The sequence below is a fragment of the Lepus europaeus genome, chromosome 5 (genome assembly GCF_033115175.1).
Source record: "Lepus europaeus isolate LE1 chromosome 5, mLepTim1.pri, whole genome shotgun sequence".
NCBI classification, from domain to species: Eukaryota; Metazoa; Chordata; class Mammalia; order Lagomorpha; family Leporidae; genus Lepus; species Lepus europaeus.
In genome coordinates, this window is record NC_084831.1 from 28,792,571 (window position 1) to 28,819,610 (window position 27,040).

Consider the following 27,040-nt stretch of genomic DNA (forward strand, 5'->3'; position numbering starts at 1 on the left):
CAATAAAAGAGTATGGCACTCCAGGGGCAGGGCATTCTAGGTGGGTGGAACAGCATGTACAAAGGGCCTGAGGCAGAACCAGGCTTGGTGTAGTAAGAACTAACAATGTAGCCAGTTGTGCATGGAGCAGGCAAAGGAGAGAGGTGCAGGAAGCGGGAGGCCAGCGAATTTGGAGCTCCCTCTGATTACAGTGGAATTCCTAAAGAATTTGGTGGCTATTTTTTTGGATGTATCATAGGATTTTTTTTATCATAGTTTTTTCCTAATGGTTTCCTGCTGTGGGACATTCAGGCTTTCCCCCAGGCTTTCCGGCTATAATTCGTACTTAAGCAAGCACCCTGGGAATACAGCTTCATGGTGCCCTTGACCACACCCACAGCGTGCCTCGCTACACGTGGAAACCGCTGGGCAGCACGTACGGGGGTGCAACTGTCTCCTGGAAATGCACCTGTTCCCGCCTCTCCCAGCAGTGCTGGGAGGCTCGTGCATCTCTGGCTGCCTCGTCACCCGGCGGTGTCGCCCCCCTCCTCTGTGCTGACTCAGGCTCGCTGGTCACCAGGGGCTGCAGTTCATTTGTGGCCCACACACAAGCCGCCCGCGTTTAATGGGACTGCCACCTCCTCCCACACTGGACTTGGATGCCTTTGAACTTCTCTGTGAGGGCCAATGCTCTGCAGCCGGCAGCCCTCAACGCAGGTGCACGATTAAACCCTCCCTGTGGGCTTTCTGGAAACACCAGCGCCGGCTCCAACACAGGCCAATTAAGACAGAGAGTCTCTGGGAGAGAGGCCAGGGCATTAGCACTTAAAACTCTCACCCTGCGATGCTAATTTGCTGCCCAGACCCAGAGCCACTGCCCGGCCACGCTTGGATTAATCACGCCTTCTTAACCATCTGCCTGCTTGGACCGGCCCTCCTCACTTTTCTTTTGTAAACTTTTGATTAGGGAAATGTCTGAACCTAGGCACAAGTAGAAACAAGAGTGTAGTGAACCCCTGTGCAGCCATCAGCCAGCTCCCACAGTCCCCCTGGAGGGTCCGACACAGGCCAACGGCGGGTACGGTTTGAATGGAGTCTTAAGCAGGGCACGGGCTGAGTACGCACTGTGGACGGCCGTGGGGAAGCGTGGAGGCTGTGGCTGCAGGGGACGCTGGCGTGGCGGGGATGGAGGGTCAGTGGTGGGAGAAGCCATGGTGGGAGCAGGTGGCCGGACTCCCTGGGGAGCAGCTGGGAGAGGCTGAACCAGCAGGAGGCCCCTCCTGCCCCCTTCCCCTCCCTCCGGCCTGCCGCTCACCTGCTCCCTCTCTGCGGTTTTGCGGAGCTTGTACACGAACTCGCCCACGGCCACCAGCACGGACAGGACGAGGCCGGCAGCCAGGACAATGAAGATGCCGCCGATCTTCTGGATGCCCAGGGCGCTGGCCTCCTTGCTGTCCTCCTCCGGGCAGCCGCTGCCCCGCCACCACTTCTCCTTCATGACGTGTAGCTTGTCTTCCTCCTGCAGCTGCAGGATGGCGATGGTGATCTTGTCCCTGTACGGGGAGCCTGCGGGGAGGGGCCAGGCAGTCAGTGCACACAGAGGCCCCTCTGGGCCGCCTACGAGGGAGGGGGCATCTTGATGCGAGGTGGGAGGGTCTAGCCCACTGAACACCCTGGAGGCCCTGGGTGAGGCACGGTAAACCCGGCCTCAGGGGGGAACAGACCACCCGCTCTGTTTGTCCCCATTCTCATTGCTCAGGCTTGGGCTGATGGTGCAGCTATGTGGCTCCATCCCAGGTGCACTGCAGGGAGCTGGGGGAGGGAGCAGGAGCCGGGACCAGGGTGTGTGTGGGGGTGGGGAAGGGGTGGCCCGGCCTCTGCCCACAGCCCTGGCCCCACCCGCAGCCCCCGCTCACCCATGGGCGTGCCGATGCCATAGCCCTTGGAGTCGATGAGGCCCCCGATCTGGGTGAGGTTGCAGTTGCGCTGCGTGACGTACTCGATGGTCGTGGACTCCATGAGCAGCGCGTAGTCGGCCGTCAGCGTCCTCTGGATGCCCTCCTCGTTGTTCTTCACCAGCGCCGACGGCTTGCTACTCATGAAGGCCCACATCTTCTCGAAGGTGGAGATCTTGGATTTCTGGGGCGAGGCACACACAATTACGGAGCAGCCGGGGGCCCGGCTCTGCCCAGCCACTGAGCTCTGTCTGCCATGTGCAGAATGAGGGAGTGCCCCCCATTGCTCAGATACGGAAACTGAGGCCCCAAGACAAGAGGGCCCCAAGCACGCAGCTAGAGAGTGATAACGCCGAGGTTCTGCCTCAGGTCCACCTCTTGGAAACTCCAGGTTCTTTGCCAGGACCTAAGTGGTCTTCAGACGAACTTTAAAAGAACCAACTCGCTTTCTCCAACGCGTGTGACGCAATTAGCATGCACAGGCCCTGCTTTAAATATTTGATCTGCCTGAACCCACTGATTCTTCACAGCGATCGCCAAGAGGCAAGCACTACACAGACCCATTTTATTGGTGGGGAGATCGAGGCACAGCTAGGTACCTTGCCTAAGGTTACCCAGATGCTGAGTGGCAAAGCCAGACTTCAGATCCAGACCGTCTGGGCTCCCGCGGTCATGCCCTAACCACTCAGCAGCACTGCCTCGCGGAAGCCATTGTGAGTGCCGAGGGGTTGGGATGGGTGTCGATGAGGGCAAAGCTTGGTGGGGCTGGGACCCTTCACTGCCACTGCTTCCGAAGCAGCTCCCTGCTGTGTTTTAGAGAAAGAACATGCGCGAAGCAGGGCTCCGGGGTGTTTCTCTTCGGCACAGGACACAAGCCCCTCCGGCTGCTCGGGGTCCAGGGTCTTAGGGTCCTGGCTGGTGCTGTTGCCTGGGCTGAACCTGCATCCTTAGGACAAAGCCTGGTAGGTGCGCTGCTGCGTCTGCCTGGGGAGACTCAGAGGGGTCGCTGGGGCCTGAAAGGAGGTGGGCTGGGGCTGAGCTCCCTTGCTGCCTGGGGAGGGGAACGGGGCAGCCCCGGGTGCACAGCACCCAGGAGACTTCCGGGACTTCGCTCCCTGCTCCCAGCCTGGAGGAGCAGGTGTTTCTGTAGGCCCCGTTGTCCCTGGCGGTTTCCAAGTCTGGTGGCAGCTATCTGTGATATCAGCCTGTCCACCCAGCAGCCCGCCCAACTCCAGCGTGTGAGATGGCACGAGTGTGCTCCAACACACTGGCCCTGGCCTGGGGGATGTGGGCAGGGGGTGGGGAGGACGCAGTGCCTGCCGGGAGCGGGGTGGGTAGCCTGGGAGGAATGTGTCCTTTCAAGTGCTGGCAAGGGTTGTCCCCTTTGAGACTGGCTCCTGGGGACCCAGCACAGCAGAGGGAGCAGGCCATGGGGGCAGGAGGGAGCCCCAAAGCAGCAGGCATGACCCCTGGAATCCCATCTGAGATGGAATCAGCCAAGTGCCAGTGTTGCCTCCTTTGGGCACAGGGCCTGGGGCACCTACGCAGACAAGCCCCACCTACAAATTCACCTGCCGTGAAGCCAAACGCATGGGCGGGCTCAGACGCTCACAGCCCTCGCAGAGGCGACCCAGGTCCTCCTGGTCCTCGCCTGTCCTCCTCCCAGCTACTCCACCTTCCCAGCTCCTCTCCTGCCCCAGCTGCCCTCCCCTTAAAAACACTGCGGATTTCCAATTCTCCCGACGCCACAAGGTCTCATTTTCTAGACAGTGCCTGATACACAGGTTCTGGCCCCTCTGACTTCCTGACTCCCTCTCTTCTTTCTCCCTGGCTACTCCTCCTTCCCAGATTCTCCTGTTGGACGAGGGCATCCAAATAGCTCCCAAATGGCCCGTCTGCTGGGCCCCATGCCTTTTGGGGGGGTGGGACTTAGTCATTCGCTTTTAACCCCCCCAAAGTGACAGCCGTCCCGTCCGAGACCCTTGCTTGTTTTGGCTGTCGTCCAGCTCCTCTCTGATGCGAGCCGGCCCCCCTGCCCCGAGGTGCCTTGCGGAATGGTTCACGTGGTAAGGAAGTGGGCGGCCTCCAGCCAGCAGCCATGCAGAAAGGAAGCACGATAGCTTGGGAGAAACAGAGTCCCGCCCACAACCACGTGCACAAGCGTGGATGCCGGGCCTGGCCCTGACGGCACCCACCGCTAGGCAGCACCTAGGCTGCAGCCTCGCGCGAGGCACTGGGCCGGGCCAGGCTCCTCACTCCCGACTGTGATGTCACAGCAGCTGTAGGTGACTCATGCACTCTCTCACCACCTAAGCCACGTCTGCTCCGCATGCGCTGGCTTCTTCAGATCATCACTGATCCCACTGTTCCTACAATCCAGGCGCCCAAGGCCCAGCGTCCTTGCTCTGCCAGATACAGCGGCCACCACGTACCCCACAGTCCTGGCGACTGTGACCTAAACACCGCTCTCCCTTTGGGGGCTGCAGCTCCTGTCCATTTCTGTCTCTCCTGCCTTCCAAATCCTCCCTCTTGTATCAGAGGGGGGAACCAGGAGGGCATGAGGCAATCGGGATTCTCCTTATGCCTCCTAACGCACCCACCCACTCCTCCCTCCTTCCCTCCCCTCATTCCACTGACCGTGCTGTCACCACACACTGTGCACAGCAGTTGACGCAACTAGCTGACTGTGCACCCAGCCAGCTACCTGTTGAGCCACCCACCCATCCTGCCACCCCCCCAACCTCTTAGCCACATGTCCATCACCCACTGCCCATTCCTCTCTTCTCCTCGCCCACTCACCTTCCCACACAACCAGTCACCCACCCAATACATCTCGAGTCCTGGCAGAAGCAGCCCGACAGTGCCCGCTTGGGGCACCGCCCCGCTTATTCCGTCTCCGAATGGGATGAGAACTTTCCCTCCTTCGCCACACTCCTCCTGGCATTCTCCCCAGCCCACCCCCACACCCCCTACACACAAGCGTGCCTGACACCAAAACATATGCTCTTTCCAGCAACACAACACCAGAGACAAAGATAGCTCTCTCGGCTGGGGGCTGGTGAGGGTGTTGAGCCAGATGGGCTTTGGGGACCAGACATCTGAAAACCCCCAGCGGGTGAAGGAGCTGAATGGGGAAGGGGAGAAGAGAGAACAGAGTGTGGCCCGGTTAAGACGGGCGGTGACAAGGCACGAAGCTGTCTGTGACGCTGATTTCAGGAGGTTCCACGCTCCTGGCTCCGGTGCCAACAAATCCACCACCCCCGTCATCTTTAGGCAGATGGCCTGGAACCGTCTTTCCTAGAATGATCACTCACCGTCCTTGTCCTGTACCTCGGGGCCCCCATTCTCAACCACATCAGCTCGTGGCCTCTGTTTCCCCTCTTGCTCTGTCCTTGAGTGATCCAGGCCCGGAGAGAGAAAGCCAGGCCCCTGCTGGCATCTTGGGCCTCTCTCCCGTCCCTCTGGGCCTGGGTAGCAGAGTCCTCCTGAGTTCCTGCTACGGGCCCGCACCCCTCGTCCCCACCCCAGGGACCACAGTCCCACCTGGCTACCAGTCCTGCATCATCCTGCCTGCCCCAGCTCTGGCGGGAGCCTTAGTATGGACTGCTTCGGGGCCAGTCACCCAAATCAATTAATGGAATCATCTAGAGCAGCGATCTGCCAGGATGGAGACACTTTTTTTTTTTTATATATCAGAAAAATTGGCAAGAAAGTAAGTTTCAGGCTCACGACTTTTCGATTCCAGCCTCCTCAAAGAAGTAAATTGATTTTCCCCAACTGAAGATACTGAATCTTGAGAATTTACCATTTTTGCACAGGGGATGTACACAGGCCTGTATGCACACACGTATCTCCATCCCACAGGGGCCGGGTCCCAGGCAATGTGTGTGTGTGTGTGTGTGTGTGTGAGTGTAGCAGTAACAAGAGTCCGTGCAACACTGCAGGGGTCTTCCAGACCGCAAAGGAGACTTTTTCCCCACATTAATCTGCTTTCACCTCCCTGGCCGTGGAGGCTTTGGCCTCACCAGGGAGTGCATGTTCTCACATAGTTCATCCTGCTCCTGGCCAATTCCACAGGGACCAGGAGGCCTCTCTGGGTCCCCTGCCTGGGCCTGCTGTTACGGGGCGGCAGGGGGTGGGGCACTGGACAAGCACAGACTCACTGACCTCTGCCCAAAAAGGCAGCCCCTGCTGTGTGCACGTGCCCCTGCACCTTGCCTGTGAGAGGCTGCAGGCGGTGCCAGCTCTGCTGCAGGGACTCCGCTGCCCCACCAACCCGGGCTCAAATGTTGGCTCCTTCTGTGACCACAGGCAAGTGACATTCCTGAGTTTTACTTTCCAAATCTGTAAAATGGGGTTAGAAAAGTGCCTACCGCTACTGGCGTAGCAGGTAAAGCCGCCGCCTACAATGCCAGCATCCCATCTGGGTGCTGATTTGAGACCCGGCTGCTCCACTTCTGATCCAGCTCCCTGCTGATGTGCCTGGGAGAGCACCGGAGGCTGGCTCAAGTGCTTGGGCCCCTGCACCCATGTGGGAGACCCGGATAAACTTCCTGGCTTCGGATTGGCCCAGCCCTGGCCATTGCAGCCATTTGGGGAGTGAACCAGCAGGTGGAAGATCTCTCTCTTTGCCTCTCCCTCTTTCTCTCTGAAACTCTGCCTTTCAACTAAATAAAAAGCTAAATCTTTAAAAGAAAAAATCTTTTAAAGAAAAAAGTGCCTCCAGGGTAACAGAGAACATTCATAGATCAATTGTTGGCAACATTATTTCTCTTCAAGGCTCAGTTTTCACATTTACAAATTGGGCATAATAATCTCTATGGTGCAGTTGCTATGGAAATTGTGACAGAATACTCATGGTAGAAACCGCGAATGCTGACAGGGGCCAAGCAGGGTGACGTAAGTAAAGGGAGCAGGCTGGTGGGATTCTGTAGACTGGGGACAGACGTCACCCCTCGGCTCCTGATAACTGAGCCAGCTCCCTGACCCCACACCTGTCAGCTTTTCAAGCAGCTGGAATGCGCATTTTTTTTGACAGGCAGAGTGGACAGTGAGAGAGAGAGACAGAGAGAAAGGTCTTCCTTTTTCTGTTGGTTCACCCCGCAATGGCCGCTGCGGCTGGCGCGCTGTGGTCGGTGCACCGTGCTGATCTGAAGCCAGGAGCCAGGTGCTTCTCCTGGTCTCCCATGCAGGTGCAGGGCCCAACCACTTGGGCCATCCTCCACTACCTTCCCGGGCCACAGCAGAGAGCTGGCCTGGAAGAGGGGCAACCGGGACAGAATCTGGCACCCTGACCGGGACTAGAACCAGGGGTGCCGGCGCCACAGGTGGAGGATTAGCCTATTAGGCCACGGCGCCAGCCTGGAATGTGCATTGTTAAAAGTGCAAAAAATCTCCCCAGTCTACAGTGCTGGCAGCTAATTTAAAAAAATCCTCTCTACACAAGTTCAGCCAGGAGTGGCCTCTAACGTCATGTCCGTGGGCTGGACAGACCTGCGCCTCACCAGTGTGCCACGAGGCAATCAAAATAGCTAACGTTTATGGTGTGCCAACTTTGTGCTTGCCACTGCTCTAAGTCATATCCATGTATTAAGCCACTGTATCACCTCAGTCACTCTATGTGTTGGGTACTACGATCATACCCATTTCACAGATGAAAAAGCTAAGGCACAGAGCGGCTTCCCCATCACTTCCCCATCACCCGCCGCTGCTCCTTTGCCCGCGTGCTCTGAATTTCCTCCAGTCTAAGAACCATGGGGCTCCTCCTGAGGTGCTGAGCTCAGCGTGGAGGCAGGTGACCCCCCATGGTGGGAGGCAGCCGTGTCCTGCACAAAGCCCAGTAGGCCCAATCCAGGGGGGCCTGGAAAAGGGGAGAATCCTTGGGTGTCCTTTGTGCTCCAGTTAAGTCACCTGCCTCAGAAGGGGACTGCGGGGCAAGCAGAGAGAAGGGTTCAGCCGCTTCCCTGTCTCCTGGGTCAGCCACCTGGACAGGTGTTCTAGGGGAGAGCCTTTAACCTGCGAGCTCCCATGCACCTGGCCCTGGGCTAACACACTCAGACAGTAGCTCACCAACTCCTCTTGCACAGGGCAGCATGGAGGGAATTTGGTTCTCACTGTGCAGGTGAGCTGCCAGGCTCAGAGGCCCAAGGCCGCTCGCTTAGCAGAGACAGTACCCAAGGCTCACATCTTGGCCTGTCTTTCCATCTGAGGCTCCTCTGACCACGCCGGGCTGTGCCCTGCAAACTTCGTGCCAGTCCCCCTCCCCTGCTTCTGCGTGCAGGCAGGGCTAAGGCGCTGTCTGGAAGAGGCCGGCGGACAGGTTAGGAGGCACTGGAGGCTGCCCGGCACCAGGGAGCATGGTCCTGAGGCTCCCAGCTCAGGCAGGAGGCTGCTGTGCAGCTGGGAGCAGCGTGGGCTTCGAGCACCCTCCAGGTCACAGGCTGGGGCGGAGGCTGGGCAGGCGGCAGGGCTTGGCCATGCCCAGGGACCGGGGAGCCTGGAATTCTCTGCTCGGCTGCCTCCCCGAGCCTCTGCCCCAGGGCAGTTGGGATGTGCCCCAGCCCCCCACCGAGAGAGGGCCTTCTGCATCCCCTTCCTTCAAAGCCCCGGCCGCCCCTGCGAAGATGATGAAGATGACGCCTGCCTGGCCCCGCGTTCTGCTTTGCGTTTCGCCTCCAAGTTCTCACAGCCAAGCTGCGCTTTCAAGGCCTCCTTTTTCATCTCCTAATTAATTTGTATCTGCCAAGACGAGGCGAGGACAACACGGGAGATGCCGCGTGTGATGTCTGCGGCTCCCCGACGGCTCTTCAAATGCAGTTTCCTTTGGAACTGCGGGAGCTGCCTCTGGCCAACATTGCTCCTGGGCCGTACGCGTGGTGAGGGTGCAGGGGTCTGGAGCCCCTGGGGAGCCCCTGGTCCTGCCTCCTGCTGCTGTTGCCTTAGGGCAGAAAGGGCTCCCTCCCCCATGGTCTAGTCTCAGCCAGGGGGCTCTGGAAGACCCCTTGCAGCCCCACCAGGAGCATACCAGGTACAGAAGTTGGCAGGCCTGGCCCACACTCTGGGACCTCCTGCGACACTACCTACCCACTTCCTCGCCCCAGCAACGGCCTGCCATATTTTAATGCCCTCCTTTAACTCAACGCCACAGCACCTGCTCAGCACATGGTAGTGAGCAGCTACGGGTCCCAGGACTGTGCCGGGCTGGGACCACGGCTCCATGGACTGTGGCTTCCCTCTCCTTCTGCTGATGCCTGAGGACTGAAACTGGGACCTTAGAGAGGCAGTAGGGACAGAGTGACAAGGAGCACAGGCGCTAGATCCAGACTGCTCTGGGTGTGGGGATCCCAGCTCTGCATTTCACTAGCTGTGTGACGTCAGGCATGTTGGGTAGCCTCTCTGAGCCTTACTTTCACTGTGGTACAACGGAGATAAGGAAAAGGATGCCTGCGAATCCAGGCCCAGGGCTCGTGTGGGGCCACGCCTGGCGCAGAGGAAGTGCTCAGCAAGTATCCCTGCTTTTGCTGACCTTGCACAAGGCTCTTGGACGTCCGCGGCTACTCCTGGAGCTGAGCCCAGCCTTGCTATAAACACTCATGGGCAGGGGAGAGGACCACCTGCCAGGAGAAGCGCCTGGGGTGGGTGTGAGAGAGAGCGCTGCACGTGGACAGAGTGCCTGACTTGATCCCCGCTCCCCTGTGCGTCTGCTGTGCCCCCGCCCCTCCTGGCCTCCATCCCCACCTCCCGCTCCAATTGTCAGATGTTCTGCAGGAGGCAAGGACCTGGCTCCGGAGGGAGGAGGGCGGGGGAGGATGTCGGCGTGTCCAGACCCCTGCTGGGTGGGTGCCCTGCTTCCCGCTCACCAGCTGAGGGGCCCAAGGGCTCCACGTTCAGGTTCCTGTCCGCCCACATCACAGTTCCATCGCTGCTGCCAGCGAAAGGAGGCCCAGGCAAGGGGAGCCGCTGCTGAGCTAACACTGGCGACAGTGCGGGCAGACGGAAAGAGGAATTAATTAATGGGTCACCAGGAGACGAGAGTGGGGTGGGTCCTGCAGGGGGTGGGGAGGTGGCTGCTCCTGGCCCCGGGGCCCTGTCAGCATGGACCTTTGAGCCTCAGTGTCCTGGCTGGGGCCACGTCTGTGTCCCTCCCCTGCCCTCCTGGCTGCGCTGTTCCCAGGGAAGGTGGTGAGGGCGGAGAGGGCTGCGGGAGGTGCTGCTTGATGCGAGGACAGAGGCTCAGCGGGGAGCTGGAACCAGGCTCTTGGAAGCCAATCTGAGCATCTTAGCATGGAGGGAGGCAAGGGCATCCAATCAGCGGCAATGAGCCTGCACCGGACTTATTTATGCCTTTTCCCTTTGATCGGGAGCCCTGCTTAGAGACAGGCTCATGCGTAATGCATGAGATGCTCCGGTGCCGTCCAAGGGTTGGGCTGCAGCCTGGGGACAGGCATGCTAGCGCACACGTCTGCACACATACAGGCACATGTGCACGCCTCACACACACACACAGGCTACTATTACACACACACACAAATGCACTCATGGGTCCTCACACACACAGGGTATCAGACACACATATGTGCTCATGGGTCCTCTCACACTCACAGAGGGCATTACACACACATGTGTGCATGGGCTATTATACACACAGGGTATTACAGACACACACATGCACTCAGATCCTCACACACACACAAGGTATTACACACACACACATACACTCATGGGCCCTCACATGCACTCAGAGGGTATTACACACACATACATGCAAAGGCTGTTACACACTTGGGCCCTCCCTCCCATATACAAATGCTCACACAGGCCCTTACACACACACACACATAGAGGGTGTTACACACAACACATGCATGCCTGGGCTCTTCTATATACAGTCATACATAGGGTATTACATACACATGTGTTCACATGGGTCCTTACCCATCCACAGAGGGTATTACACACACATAGAAGCCATCACATACATGCAGAGATCACACACACAACACATGCATGCAGGGGCCATCACACACACATGCTAAGGCTGTTGCACACATGTGCATACACAGGCCCTCTCCCACACACACACACACACAAGGTATTACACACATACACAGGCTCAACTCCTCTCTCACACTCACCTAGGTGCAGCCGTGGGAGCAAGCCTGCAGGCACACTGGTACTCTCTGCAGGTATACACACAGACACTCTGGCACACACGTGTACAGCCTCACAGGCATGTATCCACATGTCCAGGCCACAGACTTGATCAGATACACGCTCAACAGCACACACACACACATACACACACACTCATTCACATTCAAGCACAAATTCATACACACCCACACAGGCACTCCTGTGCATGGGCACCCATGGAGACACAGGCATACACAATGGCACCTTACACATGGTATCTATGGCTACATATGTAGTCATATGTGTAGACACATGCTCATATACTAGCTCCCACAACATACACAGGGTCCTCTGAGCCCTCCCATGCCATTGGCAAGGCCCTGATGGTGCTCACTCCAAGTGCATAGCAGTGATCTCTCAGTCGGGCTGTGCTTGCCATCTCCTGGCGGCAGCAGCACCACCCAGAGGGGGCCTCTTTCCTTTGTCTTCACTGGGTGGCCGCTTCCAAACTCAAGGCAGAACACCGGGGATTCTAGGGTCCGGGGGGAGTGCCAAGGCTCCCATGCTCAGGAGGTAGAGAGCTTTCCTGCCCAAGCTCTTCCTCTCTTGGCTCGCTCCCCAGGGGAGGCACAGGCGCTTAGCTAGGAGACAGGGGCTGGGGAATGGGGAACCAGGGCCCAGAGCAAGGGCACTACCCCCAGCTTCCAGAGTGAGACTGAGAGCCATTGATTAATGAACAAATGCCTGAGTGAACCTGCGGCTTCGAAGGTCCCAAGTCCTGGTTATGTCTGAGAAGCAACTAGAGCGGGGCTTCTCCAAGTGTGTCCCCTGGACTGGCAGCACCCGCACTGCCGGGAACCTTAGGGAGATGCACTTTCAGGGCTCCATCCCAGACCTCCTGCATCAGGCATCCCGAGGGTGGGGCCTGCAACCCACACCACAGCACACCCTGCAGCTGATTCAAATGCACTCGCAAGCCGCAGCACCTCCACCCTAGAACACGGGCTCTGGGGGCAGGCAGACCTGGCTCAGCACCTGCATCCTCCAGTTGTGAATCCTTGCACGGCTGCTTTACAGCTCAGACACTCAGAGTCCACGTGTGGAAAGTGGAAATAACTTTAGGATGCCCGCACCAATTTGTCGTGCAGATAGAACGAGGCCGAGCCTGTAGCATGGCGTCTGGCCCACCCCATGAGCTCTCTCCGGCGCTAGCTATTGTGATCGCTACTTTAATTTCTGGAAGGATGTTTAGAGCTTACTGGTTTCGGGGTCAGCTCGAGTCTCCAAAACCCTGCTACTCCAGTAGAAAGTGAGCAACACTGGGGAACTGAGCCAACAGTGTAGAAAGCTGGAGGAGTGACAAGTCATAGCCGAACACCCCCAAGAGCAGCAGGCGACAGGGACTCCGTCTGTATACACCAGTGTCCCAAGAGGGAAGCGGGCTAAGTGATGTGTGTGGACACTTGTCCACATTTGAAGCTTCCTCCTTTCCTTCCAGGATGTGCTGCCCGCTCACTTGCAGGGAGTTCATCCCCAACCCCAGGCCAGCTTCTTGGCGACAGATGGCACTAAAACCCAAAGCCAACGGCAGGTAACCCGCCAACCCCAGCGCCTCTCTGTGTGGCTGGGCCCCTCCTCCTCCTTCCCCCTCTCTCCACCTGCCCTCCTCTGATGATGGCAGGAAATGTGATGCATTCACATTGCCTATCCCAGTGGCAGAAACTCCCAGCATTTGCACAGAGATGCCCCCCAAGGCCCATATCACCACAGCTCACTCAGTGTGACCAGTGCTGGGGCCGGCGCTGTGGCGTAGCAGGTGAAACCGCCGCCTGCAGTGCTGGGATCCCATATGGGTGATGGTTCCTATCCTGATCAAGCTCCCTACTATGGCCTGGGAAAGCAGTGGAAGATGGCCCAAGTCCTTGGGCCCCTGCATTCATATGGGAGACCAGGAAGAAGCTCCTGGCTCCTGGCTTCAGATTGGTGCAGCTCCGGCCATTGCGGCCAATTGGGGAGTGAACCAGTGGATGGAAGACTTCTCTCTCTCTCTCTCTCTCTCTCTCTCTCTCTCTGCCCCTCCTTCTCTCTGTGTGTAACTCTGACTTTCAAATAAATAAATAAATATTAAAAAAAAAATCTGATGGGTGCAAACAGGAGGGGCTGACTCCTGGGGGGTTGGGGCCCAATGGCTCTGTGCAGTGGGAGGGGTTGGGGACAAAAGGTCAGTTCCAAGTGCTGCTGTGGGAGGGAGAGGGTCTCACCTTGAAGAAGGTCATGGTGGCCCCGTCCTTGACTGCTCCGTACTCGATCTTGGTTTGCTTGGCCAGGTCGTCGGCAGAGTCGATGGGCGACTCCATGCGCTCCACGGTCAGAAAGGCAGCCAGGTTGGCCGTGTAGGAGGAGATGATGATGAGCGTGAAGAACCACCAGATGCCACCTATGATGCGCGTGGACAGAGCTTTGGGCATCAGTTCAGACCCTGGGAGGAGGCAGGAGACAGGTGGTCCCTTACGACGTCCAGACCTGGGTCTTAGACTGCCAACACTCTAAGGAGAGCCCAGCTTCTTGAAGCATCACCATCACCTAGATGCTTGTTAGAACAGCACGTTCCTGGGCTCCGCTGGGTGTGCTGAGTGGGTGACTCGGGGAGGGGGCGGGGATGACCCCGCCGTCTGAGCTGACAAACCCTTTAGGTGCTTCTGCAGCAGGCTGAAATTTAAGAAGCCTGCTCTAGCACACCGCACACACACACACACATTTCACAGGCTCGGCAGATCCATAGATGCCTATCCACGGGCCACTTGGCTGGTGCCCAGTTAGCAATGCCTGGGAGTGGCTGTCCCTGGGGTCTTGAGTGAGCCCCGCCCCCTCACCCTAGGTGCTCCTCTGCCAGAAGCTGCCCCTCCCTGGGACCGCAATCCCCTCCCTGGGACTGCAAAGCACGGAGCATCGTCCTTCCGCCGTCCCAGCCTCACATGAATACCGCGATGCTGCTACGATATAATTTGGAGAGAAATTGCACTGGAAATACAAGTCATATACAAACACGAGATTACTATGCGGCACTTGGCAGGAGGAGAAAAATCAACATTTTTTGAAGCTCCTTGCTGAAATATATCACTCCTTCTCACCGACCCTGGGTGTGGAGCACAATTTAGACGAAACCTTCTAACTGAAGTAATTAACTAGACGCCTTTCAAGAGATTTAAATGCGAGTGACTCCTGAACTTCCTGGAATATTTGGACCTGCAATCTGAAAAGCGTCTGCTTTGATATGGATGATTTTATTTTTCTCAAAGAAATCACTCAAGGGAGAGTTTTTCAAATACACAACTATTTTTTCTCCCTCCTAATCAAAACCATGTGGGGAAATGCATCAGGAGCAGGTGCTTTGAATAGCAGCGGGAGGGAGACGAGTCGCTATTACCGCATCCAGGGCCTTCCGGGTCTTCCCCAACTGTCAGTGAACAAAGCTGATGGACAAAGACGCAAGGTGAGGCTTCAGGACACTCATTAGCGTCGGGACAGACGGAGTGACTTCCCTTGAAAGTCGCCTGTCGCCAGCCAGCTGCTGGAGACCACGAGGCTGCTCAGCTTCCCCTACCCAATTAGCCACTCCCAGAGGCTGCACTCCAGTGGTTCAAGCCAAGGCTCGCGCTCCCTTCAAGGAGAAAGCAGCGTCTTATAATTGTTTGCTTGGTGAGCACCGCCAGGCTGGCTGCAGCCCCACGCGAGCCCAAGCCCCTGCCTTGTCCCTGCCAAGAGAGGACTGGGAGGCCTCCGGGGTGTGCAATTACCTTCCCCCGTCCTCTCTCATTAAAAAGGGCCCTGCACGGGGCGTGGTGTGCGGTGGGCACGAAGGTAACACTGGGATAATACCATCCGCCCATGCATCCCTCTACGTACTCATCCGTCCACTCACCCAGCCAGCCAACAGTCTCCCTGTCCATCCATCCACCCTCTCGCTCACCCTCCCTTCCATCCACACATCAATCCACCCGCCCACGTACTCATGTGGCACCTGTTGAGAACCAGGGTTTGTGCTAGGCCTTGGCATCTCACACAGGTGAGTGAGGGACAATGACTCTTTCTTTGTCCCTGGTAGCCTGCTCTCTCCTCTCTCCCCTCTAGTTAGGTCTTTTCCTGGGACCCCAACGCAGGCACTTAGTGATTCCCTAGGGTAAGAGGCTCTGGCTGTGGGCATCCATAGGCAGGGGCCAGCAGGGCTGGCGTGGGGGTGTTCTCCCGGGGGACTTTTGTCTTCTCCTGGGCCTGCCCCCAAGCCCCCCTCTTACTGTGCAGTCAGAGCAGGGGCTCAGCTTGCTGAGAAGTCTGAGCCGCTGCAGGTCGGGTGCCACACGCTGGCCTCCTGGCAGGGTGCCTTGTCTGAGGCTGGCTCTGCAGAGTCCCTCCCCCCGCTCAGTGGTGCTGGGGGGCCCAGTAGAGGCACATACCTTGCTGCATCAGGGACCCCATTCCGAACCAGAAGCTGTTGAGCAGGGTGAAGTTATTTTCCACCACCTCGGAGCCAGGGTTGCAGGGGTGAGCGTCGTACCATTCGTAGGGGCTGAACCTGGCACAAGGAGGAGAGGACCAGCGAGGCTGAGCGGCGGGGCAGGGGGCAGGAGGGAAGGGGCGCCACGGAGCAAGCAGAGGAGCCATTTCCTCATGGTGCTGCCGGGGAGGCAGGGGAGGGGCCGTCAGGGCCACGCTTCTCCCTGTTCTTTCCCGTTAGTGCCCTTTGCTGGTGACCAGAGTAACTCCCCAGCAGCTGACAATGAAAAGCGCAGGTACCCTGCAGCCTGCCCATTCCACGGCTTAGCCTCCATCCCTAAGAAACCCCTCACGTGCGAGCGTAAGGAGGAGCGCGTGCAGAAGTTTAGCAAACTGAGCACAGCGCCTGGCGAGTCTGGGGGCAGGGCAGGTCGCTGTGCACCTGTGGGTGGAGGACAGAGAAACCTGCTGCTTGGCGAGTGGAAAGCAGATGCAGCTCAGTGAACTTAGACTCCCACCCTGGAAGGGCAACAGGCTCCAACAGGCCTGGGCTGCTGCCGGCATGGGGGCTGGGTGACGAGTGGGTTGCCAAAGGAGGCGCTGCTGAAGGGGCCCAGCAGGAGGAAGGTGGGGTGGAGACGACAGGCGATTTATGATGAGTTCGAAGGCGCCCTGCTGTTTTAGTCTACCAGTTACACACAGCTGTGTGATATTTGTGATGCACTTTAATACAGAATACCATATTAGGGGCAGGCATCTGTCCTAGCAATAGGGGCAGGTGTTTGGCCCAGCAGTTAAGATGCTGATGGAGAAGCCTGTATCCCACCTAGCGGTACCCACTTCCTCCTGCGCCTGACTCCAGCTTCCTGCGAATGCAGATCCTGGGAGGCAGCAGCAACGGCTCAAGTCATTGGTTCCCACCACTCGCCTGAGGGACCTGGATTGAGTTCCCGGCTCCCAGCTTTGAATCTGGCCCTGCTCTGGCCATTTGGAGAATGAGCCAGAAATGGAAGCTTTCTTCTCTGTTTCTCTCTCTCAAAAATACAACTTTAAAAAAAATTATACCATTAGACTGTTCTAGAACTTGACTTTTCATTGGGTAGGTCATCAACTCCTTTCCAGATCAGTTCTTTGCATCTGCCCTCTTCGCCTTAGCCACCCCCCTGTGGTGGGCCCCTGCTCTGGCCCCTGTTCCCCACTGTTGTACGCTCTTCTGTGAGAGACACTCTCAGAAACACCTCTCTTTCCAAGCCAGTGGATGACCTTGTCCTCTGGGGAAGGCTTTCTGGATTTGGGAGAACTCTGCAGTGCGGCTCGGGGGTGAGATTTCAACAGGGTGAATTCCCTGAGGGGCAGCTGCTGGCCATGATCAAACCAGCAGGGTCTGGAATGGCCTCCAGGCTGGGCTCCTCACCCCCTGCTCCAAGGCTGATGATGGGGAAGAGCCTACAGTCAGAGAGGGGCAGGGGTGGATGGTTGCTGGACAGGAAGTTCATGGTGGATCTTGGATTTGCAGGTGGGGCTGCAAAGGGTTCTTTGGAGTTGGGAGTAGATCGGACTTGGAAGTCAAGCTGAAGAACCCCTGCCTTCACTGGGGGGAGCACCTCACTCCCACAGGCAGGGCGCTGACCATGCTTGTGACCATCTCTGTCCTGAGACTCACAAGTGCACTGGGTTTGGCCGGAATGCACCTCCCAGGGCCTGGACTGGCAGCTTGTCCTGAGCCCTGCCTCCTGGCCAGGCACTCAAGATTACCCATCCCTTCCATGAGTGCCAATGGCCTTGCTCTCTGGGGAGAGAAAGTGTCCCTACTCCCTGTCTCCTCCAACCTTGCCAGGTACAACATCTTGGTGGCAAGGAAGGGCTTTGTTCAATGCCTGTGCCCCAGTGTTGGGCGGGCCAGGCTAGCGAGTGAGACAGGTGGTCTTGTCCCACACCAGAGCTGCTCGGAGTGGGCCTGGGACCTGCCCAGCCTTTGCAGATCCCTGCTCCTGAGGCGTGGGCAGCTGTGTCTAATCTCCAGCAGTCACCTGTGTTTGCCATCCCTGATGTACGGATGGACATGGCTGGGTGGGAAGCCTGACTTGCCAAGGCAAAGCTTTCTGATGCCGGGCAGATGCCTCAGTTTCTGTATCTGTAAAGTGGGGATGACTCCAGCCACCTCTCAGGACTGTTGTAAGAATTCTCAGGATTCACGTGTAGGTGTGGTACAAGGTGACAACTGTATTATGGAGTTCTTTCCAGCTAGAAGCTTGGACCCTTGCTCCTTTTCTCTCTCTTTAGGGGTCCCGTGTCATTCCAGAAGCTGTGGGCACCCCGTCTTCCAGAAAGTCTCCCAAGCTGATCTTGGGAGGGGGCTCCGACCTTCCCAGCCAGGGAGGACAGGAGGAAGGCAGGGACCTGGAGGGGGCAGGGGGCACATCGCAAGGGAGAGCCGGAGCCCGGGGTGGTGGGGAGCTGGGAGGCCAGCCGGGGCTGCTACAATTGTGGCGAGGGCTCTGGAGAGTGGCTCCTGGCTTTCAAAGGCTTGTTAGACAATTAGAGACCAGAGGCGGAGTGGAGGCCTCTCTGCGGCTGGCGGGGCTGCCAGCGGGGACGACCGGGCAGGGCAGGGCAGCCACGGCAGCGCCCGGCCGGCCTGCAGCAAAGAGCTTTGGAGGCAGGACAATTTCATGGCTCACTTCCTTCCCTTTGGTCTTTCTCTGCACGGGAGGAGGGAGCAAACAGGAGCAGAGCGGGAGGAAGGCTTTCAAAGCAAGCACGGGAGAAGGGAAGACGGATATACCGAGTCCTTGGATCTCAAATTGCCTCTCCAGAGAAGTCTCCCATTGCACCTTGTTAGGATTTAAAGAACAAAGGAGTCTGGACATGGCTGGGGCTGGAGCCTGGAGGGAGGAGGGAGGGGGAGTTGGGCTGAGGAGCTGCTGATGCGGGGGCAGGGACATACCATAGGCCAGAGGGGCATCCCCCAAGTCCAAATGCCGGCTGTGTCACTTATTGCTTGTACGACCGTGGGAAGTACAAGGTACTTCAAAAAGTTCATGGAAAATGAAATAAAAAGGTAAGTTTACTTTGTTGCAAAACAAAATTTGAAGTCCAGGTGTAGCATTTTTATAATTCCATTTTCCACAAATTTTTTTGAAGAGCCCTCAAATGAAGACTTTCTGAGCCCCACCTGCTCTTCCAGAAGTGCTGTGAGAATTAAATAAGAGAATGGCTGTGGGGTGCAGAGCAAGGTGCTTGGCAAACAGTAGGTGCTCACTAAACACTCCTAAACCTGTCCCCCAACATCCTCCTCCTACCCCCGCCAGTTATGTATGTTTCAGGGGAGCAATCCCACGTGCAAGCATGATGCTAGCATGTATCCCAGACAGCTAAGTATACATGCGTGCCATGTTTCTGCAGGTGAGCATGTTTCCAGGACACTGCTTCCTTGCTGTTCTGGATTAGGTCAACACAGGCCACTTCCTGAGTTTGGAGATTCCCACAGGGCCACAGGATGCACGTGGGTCTCCTGTGCCAGGTGCCTGGCCCGGGTGGTACAGCTGGGGGTAATGACTTCACCTCTCCAAGCCTGCTCCTTGGACTCGGGGTGCACCTGCCTCATCTCACAGGCACGGGCACAGGCCAGAATGAAGACTGAGTGCTTCCAGCCCAGGACCACAGAATGTTCCTGGAGGGCCTGGAAAGGATCTGAGCCACGATACAGGAGAGAGCAGCAGGTGCAGCGGTGGCAGGTCTGAGGATGTGGGAACTTGCCTAGCTTCCCGGCCAAGCTGTTGCCTTACCTGGCGATGACAAAGAGGACACAGCTGACACCCAGATAGGCGAGGAGCACATACATCCAGATGTCTGGGGACAGGGGATTGAGGAAGGAGAAGACACTGGGGTTGGTGCCATTGGGCTTGCGATAGAGGATGCTCACGCCGAGTGTCATGAAGGGCTTGGAGAAGTCGATGGCTTTTTCCCGGACATGGGTGATGGTCAGGGGGGCCACGGCCAGATCTGCCTTCTGCAATGGGTGAGAGAGGGAGAGACAGACAGACTATGAGCAAAGCCTACGACCAGCAGTGGACTGCGCAGCCCCTCTTGGAGCAGAGGAGAGAGGGAGTGAGGCTGTCAGCTGCCTGAGCCCAGCCTGAGCCGCTCACTCTTCGGTTCCAACATTTACTAACTCTCCTTCGACTCTAGGCCAAGCCCCAGGAGCAACATTTGGTCTCGAGAGTTCCTGGCCCCAAAGAAAAGGACAGGAGCATAAACACACAGAGGATGGAATCCTATGACAGCTACAACCCACGAAGCCCCACCTCAAAACACTGCTTTGTCACATAAATGCAGTCCGGCAATCTACTGGCATTTAGAGCAGCTCCTGTGACTTCTGTCCTTCAAAAACCGCAAACAAGAGAGAATCCACAATAAGCCTTCTTTACACCTGCCTCCGTCTCCCAGCCCTTCGTGCCTGCCGCAGCCCACCCTGGATGTTCTATATGTAGAGACTGCAAAGCATCCGGGGAAAATGCATGCTACGCAAAGCACAGGCACAGATTCCAAAAACACTTAGCGCCAAAATGAAGTTAGCGTTTCTTCCGCATTTTCGTTTGAGAGGTAGACAGAGAGACAGACTCTGTGTGTGTGTGTGTGTGTGTGTGAGAGAGAGAGAGAGAGAGAGAGAGAGAGAGAGAGAGTATCTGTTGGTTCATTCCCCCAATGCTCATGCAACAGTCCTCACTGGGGCCGAAGCCAGAAGCTGGGAACTCAACCCAGGCTCTCGTGTGGGTGGCAGAACCCAATTACTTGAGCCATCGCTGCCGCCTCCCAGGATCTGAACCAGCAGGGAGCTGAAGTCAGCAGCAGAGCTGGCACTCAGCCAGGCACTCAGACATGGGAGGCCTGACCGGCAGCTTCACCGTTAGGCTGAATGCCTTCCCCAGACATGTTTTAATTCCATGTTCTGGGGCCAGCACTGTGGTGTAGCGGGTAAAGCCACTGCCTGCAGTGCCGGCATCCCATATGGGCGCCGGTTCGAGTCCTGGTTGCTCCACTTCTGATCCAGCTCTGCTATGGCCTGGGAAAGCAGTAGAAGATGGCCCAAGTCCTTGGGCCCTTGCACCCGTGTGGGAGGCCCGAAGAAGCTCCTGGCTCCTGGTTTCAGATCGGCGCGGCTCTGGCCATTGCGGCCATCTGGGGAGTGAACTAACAGATAGAAGACTTTCTCTCTCTCTCTCTCTCTCTCTCTGCCTCTGCTTCTCTGTAACTCTGCCTTTTAAGTAAATAAATCAATCAATCTTAAAAAAATAAGTCCACTTTCCATACTTTCCAAAGACTTCTTGCAGGCCACCTGTATATCCTAAAAGCCCCTCTAAGAACATCTGGGCAATGAAAATACCCTCACTGATTGGAGGGTAAAGGTGGGTGAGAAACCAAACAGGCACATCCAGGGCCCTTGTCAATGGGCAGTGGTGTGCAGGCCAGGAAAGTGGTGAAAACTGTCCCAACAAGATGGAACCCTTTCTGCCAACCCCAACAAAAATAAATGAATACGGCCCGGAGGTTAAGAAGGAAGGGTCCTTACACACGACGGCCTGGTGGGCACCACTGCCAAGACCGCCAGCACCACAAGTCTGCACGGCGGCGGAGGCTACAACCTCACACGGAAAGAGCTTCCGTGAGGACACCTGCCGAGCAACTGGCCAGCGTCCCCGGCAAATCACCGTTTCAAAGCATTGTGCGTAGCCCCCTGGTTTCCGGCTCTCGGAGCTTCCCTGGCTCTCGGAGCTTCCCTGGCTCTCAGAGCTTCCCCGGCCCTCAATGCGCTTGCCCACGCCCGTGGTTTAGCACAGCGTGTGTGTTCCCCGGGGCAACACTCCCCCGTCCCCATCACCCTCAAGCCCTAAGCAAATACGATAATTATTTGGAGACTCTCTGCGTTCTTCCAGATTGATTATGTTCAGGTGTTAATAAATTTCAGCCTATTGCAACTTTAATGAGGGAATCATTAGGGTCCCCCCCTCTTCGGTCTGAGCTTCCTCCTTCTCATCCCATCTTCCCAGCCTCCCCTCACGGCTGTGCTCCCACAGGGGGCTCTGTTTACTGCAGCCCCTTCTGCGTGGCTCAGCCTTGGCACACCAGGGCCCTGTTCAGAGGGCCCAGTGCCTACCACGGGGTCTGAGTGCCTTTGCAGGTGCTGCCTCTCCCAGAAGCCCTCCGGACAGCCTCTGTTATGGCTTGGATATGGGTAGCATGCCCTCAAAGGTCCCGGTGCTGGGAACTTGCTCTCCAGGGTGGGGACTACTGGAAGGCCTCCGTGGGGATGCTCTCAGGAGGTAACCCCTGGGGTCTCGTACGAGGGTTCTTGTAGCAGGAGCAGGCCTGGCCCACCATTGCTGCCCCTTGTTTGAGATGTGACCACCGGCTCCTACATATGTTCCTGCTGGGATGTGCCACCATCCACTGCCCCTTCAAAGCCTGAAAAAGATGCCCCCCCCCCCTGCCTCCTGACCTTGGACTTTGAACTCCCAAATCCTGAGCTAAACAAACCTCTTTTCAAAAGCAGCTTGTCTCCGACTCTTCATTACAGTGATGAAAAGCCGACTAATACAGCCTCTGATGCTAAACTCCCCTGAGGCCTGCTCCGGCCCACGGTGCGGCCTTGACCTGCTTAATTTGAGTGGCAGTCCGCGTCCCATGTGGCTTTGTGTCTCATCTGCTTATTTGCCTATGAATTCCTGAGTGCAGTTGGGGTTGTGGCTGATTTACTTCAGCTTTCTCCATCCCTAAGCCCCTCCTTGGCCTCTGGAATATTGGAAAGGCAGCCCCGTGGGATCCTGTGGCTCCTCACCCTGCAGAGTGGGGACCGGGTTATCACTTCCCCTCCTCAGGTGCGACAGGCCAGAAGGCATCTGGGTCGGAGAGGCCAGCACGGAAGACCTTCGCCAGGGCAGAATCTACCTCTGAAACTCTCCCAAGGCTATGCGTCTAGGCAGCCACCCACTGGCTTGGAGCAGCCCCATCCATCTGTCTGTCCATCCACCTATCCATTGTTTTATGAGATCCAAACACATGTGGTTCCTGCCTTCACAGGGGAGATGGACATTAATCAAACTGCTTACTAAACGGTAGCTGTTAACATCAGCTCTGACTTCATTTAAGATAGGAAGTAGGGATCTAGTTCAAACCCAACTTTGAGGAGTGAAGCGCCCGAAGGGGTGGATCCCTCGCTTCCATGCAGCTCTGCAGGCTGGGGGAGCTGGGAAACATACAAGTCTCATGTTGCCCACCCAGCATTTCCCACACCCCACCCATCATGGACACCTGCAGCCCAAAGACTTGGTGAACTTCAGAACCTGGAAAGATAGGGAAAAGCTGATGGCACGGGGTTATTACACGGGGACCCTCCTTCTGGGGATCCCTTCTGGATGTGTGAGTTGGAACTTTCCAGCTTTGGGGGCAGAAGAAAGGGGCAACTGCTGCCGCCACAGCTCTCGCAGCCCTTGGCTTCAGGGTGTGTGTGCCGGGGGAAGCACCGGAAGGAGACAGAACCACCAGGGAAGTGCAGAGTGCTGGATGTCTATGTGCTCGAACCCTGCTGGACAACCAGCCCAGGCCCAGCCCTGGGACACAGCTGGAAGCAAGGGACCCGGCTGGTGCCTGCCCTCACAGAACTTCCAGTCAAGTGACTCCTGTTGGGGGGCAGGGTGGGAGCCCAGGTGAGACACCCAGGAAGGCCACTTCAGCTCTGAGGCTCCAGGACCCTCCCTACTGTTGATGTAACGGGGATGTCATGGGCATTGATTCTAGAACCCCGCCCCTTCAAAGTACACCGCCATGGGAGACTGTGTGCTGCCGCTCAGGTCGCTGTCCTTGCCTGGAGCGCACTGGGCACGCATCTCTGGCAACAGCGACTGGGGCTTGCAGGGGATTCCTGGGCAGAACCTTAGTCAGGCAGTGCCGCGGCGTCTCCACTCGACATTATGGCCGCAGGATCCAGGTGTTCACAGCCAATGCTTCTTCTGCCCGAATGTTCCAGGGGCTGGTGAGGAAGCCACGGGCACTCTGTCTTCCTCCAGGCCCCTGTTGGAGCTTTTGGAGTCTCCCTGCTGTGTTTTCTGCTCTCGGGCTCCAGCGGGGTGGGGAGGCAGAGGCGCCCAGGACACTGTGTGCCTCCAGCAGCAAGGCACCTGGCCAGCGCGACCTTGACGGAGCGTTCCCATCATGCCCTCCCTCGGGCTTCGGGAAGGCTGGAGTTTTCCACTTCATTTTTGGTTCAGGCAGGAAGTACTACAGTTCACCAGTGGTAACAATTTCCCTGAAAAAGGCATTATTTTGTCCAAGTTGCCTTGAAAGATGGGAACAGATGTCAAGCCTTTGCTGTTTCAGTTCATTATTCGGAATGAAGGGCCCCATCCTGGCAGCGCTGCCCACTTGAGCGAGGATGATTCACACAATCACGGGCTGTCGGAGCCGGGGGTGGGGACCTCTGGGAATACACTCCAACCTCGTCAATTTTATATAGAGAGGGAAACTGAGGCTCGGACAGACTCCTTGGTCTTTGCTTTTGTATCTATGGTGGTTGAATAAAGCCAAGCCACTGACCTGTCCAACACTTCCAGGGGTCTTGTGGGTGACTGTTGGCCCCTCCTGCATCACTAAGGAACCTTCTAGAACTCTGGGCAGCATGGGCTTCCCAGGACGTTACTTCATCCCCGCAAGTACCTTTCCATGTCGGGACGAGCCTGACTCCACCTCCTCTCACGCTCTTCCGACCTTTCAGGCCTTTTGGTCATCATGTTCCCAGCCCGAATAGAAGGCAAGAATGACGTAACCAGCTCTGGCTTCGTATCTTGTCCCTTATCATCTGGCCATCCCGGAAGCTGGCAGGACTTTAGCCTGGTACCCCAGCGTGAAGCCCACGCATGCTAAGAATGACCCCAGCCACTGTCCCTTGACGCTGCTCGGCCCTCTCTTAAGACAGAAGTTGCCCCTGGGCACTAAGATCTGTACCCGAGCGCCTGCTTGCTCTCCGAGCGTGGTGTGCTGTGGGCAGCTGTTTCCTTGAATTCCCGAGTGTGAGTTCCACCAGATTCCTCATCTCTGTGCTCCGCCTCTCAGCTGGGATCCCCCAGGGTGTTTGCCTGCCCATGCTGTGAACCGTTAGAGTTAGCACTGTAACAGCCTTGCACATGTGTGTGCCATCTCCCCAGGAGCCCCGTGAGGCAATAAGCAATCATCCCGCTCCAGGCAGGGATGGGGCGGCTCAATCGGGCTAGGTTTGTTCTAGCTGGTGAGCGGCTGCACCAGTACTCGGACCCGTTGCTGGTGACCTTAAAGCCTATGTTTTGGCCTCAACTTCCACCTCCACTCCCTGCCAAGACACACACACACACACACACACACACCTGTGCCACCACCACCACTACCAATCATATTTAAATCCTAACCCCTGGTACCTTGTGCATGTGACCTTATTTGGAAAAATCAAAGGGTGTTTGAAAAACACAATCGAGTTAGGACGAAGTCTTGCTGGTGGATGAGGGGGGCTCTCAGCCTGATGACTGGTGCCTTTTTAAGAAGAGAGGACACACAGAGAAAATGACCATGGGATGATGGAGGCAGAGGTTGGGTTGATACTGATGCAAGACAAGGCCCGCGAGGGACTGCGGCCACACCAGAAGCAGGGAGAGACACGTGCGGCGGATTCTCCCCCAGAGACCACCAAGGCATCCACGCCACGGACGCCTCGGTTTCTAATTTCCAGCCTCCAGAGCCATGAGGGAACAGGTTCCTGCTGTCTTTAGGTTTGAGGTCACCTGCTATGGCAGCCCCAGGACACAAGCACGCCTGGATCCCACATGCGCCACAGGGAGCTGCGTCCGCCTCTGGCTGCTGCACCGCCCCAGACCCTGTCCTGACGGGCAGCCTTCATGGCCGGGCCCACCCTGCCCTATTCCAAGCTCAGCGTTGCCTTCCCAGCAACCTGTGACTCTTAGCCATGGCTGCCCCTGGTGCTTGCCCGGCGCACACTTTGCATTGCTTGGGCCAGCACTGGAGCCCTGGAGGAGCAAGAGGGTGCCGCTGTGTCCTTGCCTAGCCCCAGCTCCCTCTGCTGCCCCCACAGCCACCTCACCCTTGCCTCCCATGCAGGCCTCTCCCTGAGCTCTGTCTGCTGGCTCCCTGTCCCTCCCTCTGGTATGTGGCAACCGTGCACTTGAGCTTCCGCTCTTTACCCAGAATGGTTTTGCTCCAGCTGGAATCTTTTCCTCCAAGCTTGGGAAAACACTGTGTCCACTAAAGGGCCACAGATTCTGACTTCACACACTCACATCCCGAACCACTCACACCTCCAACAGGGGCGACAGTCAGAGGTGACCGGAGGCAGGTCAGCTGACACCTGTGATTCACGCCAGCTTCCTGAGCTGACAGCAGATACACAGGCTGATGGTGACCAATGGTGTGCGTGTCTCTCCCAGGCTGGGAGGCTGGGGGGCGCAGTCCCATTCCTGACTCCCCTCAGGCAACATCCTGTGGCATGGGCCGGCGCTGTGGTGCAGCAGGTGAAGCCGCTGCCTGCAGTGCTGGCATCCCATATGGGCTCTGGTTTGAGTCCCAGCTGCTCCACTTCTGACCCAGCTCCCTGCTAATGGACCTGGGAAAGCAGCAGAAGATTACCCAGGTGCTTGGGCCCTTGCACCTGTTTGGAAGATCTGGAAGAAGCTCCTGGCTCCTGGCTTCAGATCAGCACAGCTCTGGCCATTGTAGCCATCTGGGTAGTGAACCACATGTGGGAGATCTCTCTGTCTCTCTCTGTCTCTCTCTGCCTCTGCCTCTCTGTAACTCTGCCTTTAAAATAAATAAAGAAATTAAAAGAAAGAAAGGAAGGAAGGAAGCAAGGAAGGAAGGAAGGAAGGAAAGAAGGAAGGAAGGAAGGGTAGGTGTTCCTGGCCTCAGCGCCTCCGGGGAATGCTCTACTTCCTATTACCACATGTCCTCTCCCCAAACCCCATAGGTCCTGGCAGTGGCATCAGCCAGACAGGGCGGGGCTGGCCCTAGCAGTGTCTGGGGAGCTCCCCCACCCCAACAGAGTAGATTAGGTCCCCATTATGTGTGCCCATTGCCCACTGCACTGCTGCTTGGCGCCTGGTCACAGTTCAATGGTTTTTAAAAAATCATTCATTCATTCATTTACTTATTTATATTTATTTGAAGGACAGAGAGGAAAAGAGAGATCTCCCATCTGCTGGTTCACTGCAAATGTCCCCAAGAGCCAGGGCTGGGCCAGGCAGAAGCAGGAGCTGAGACCTTCATCTGGGTCTCTCACGTGAGTGGCAGGAACCCAAGGACTTGAGCCATCCTCTACCTGCTGCCGCCGATGGTGCACACTAGCAGGAAGCTGATCAGAAGCAGAGTCGGGACTTGAACCCAGGTGTTCTGATATGGCATTCGGACATCCCAGCGGCGTTTTCTAACCGCTGTGCCAAACGCCC

General features: G+C 57.0%; 1 protein-coding gene across 1 annotated transcript in view; it reads right to left on the reverse strand.

The window, feature by feature from the left end:
- Positions 1 to 27,040, reverse strand: part of GRIK3 (glutamate ionotropic receptor kainate type subunit 3) — a 225,202-nt gene that overhangs the window by 1,578 nt on the left and 196,584 nt on the right. The window contains exons 11-15 of the mRNA XM_062193266.1: positions 19,349 to 19,572; positions 15,521 to 15,639; positions 13,328 to 13,545; positions 1,896 to 2,118; positions 1,295 to 1,545 (exon numbers count right to left, since the gene is read on the reverse strand). Coding sequence (XP_062049250.1) covers positions 1,295 to 1,545; positions 1,896 to 2,118; positions 13,328 to 13,545; positions 15,521 to 15,639; positions 19,349 to 19,572 — 1,035 coding nt within the window. The remainder of the gene's footprint in view (positions 1 to 1,294; positions 1,546 to 1,895; positions 2,119 to 13,327; positions 13,546 to 15,520; positions 15,640 to 19,348; positions 19,573 to 27,040) is intronic.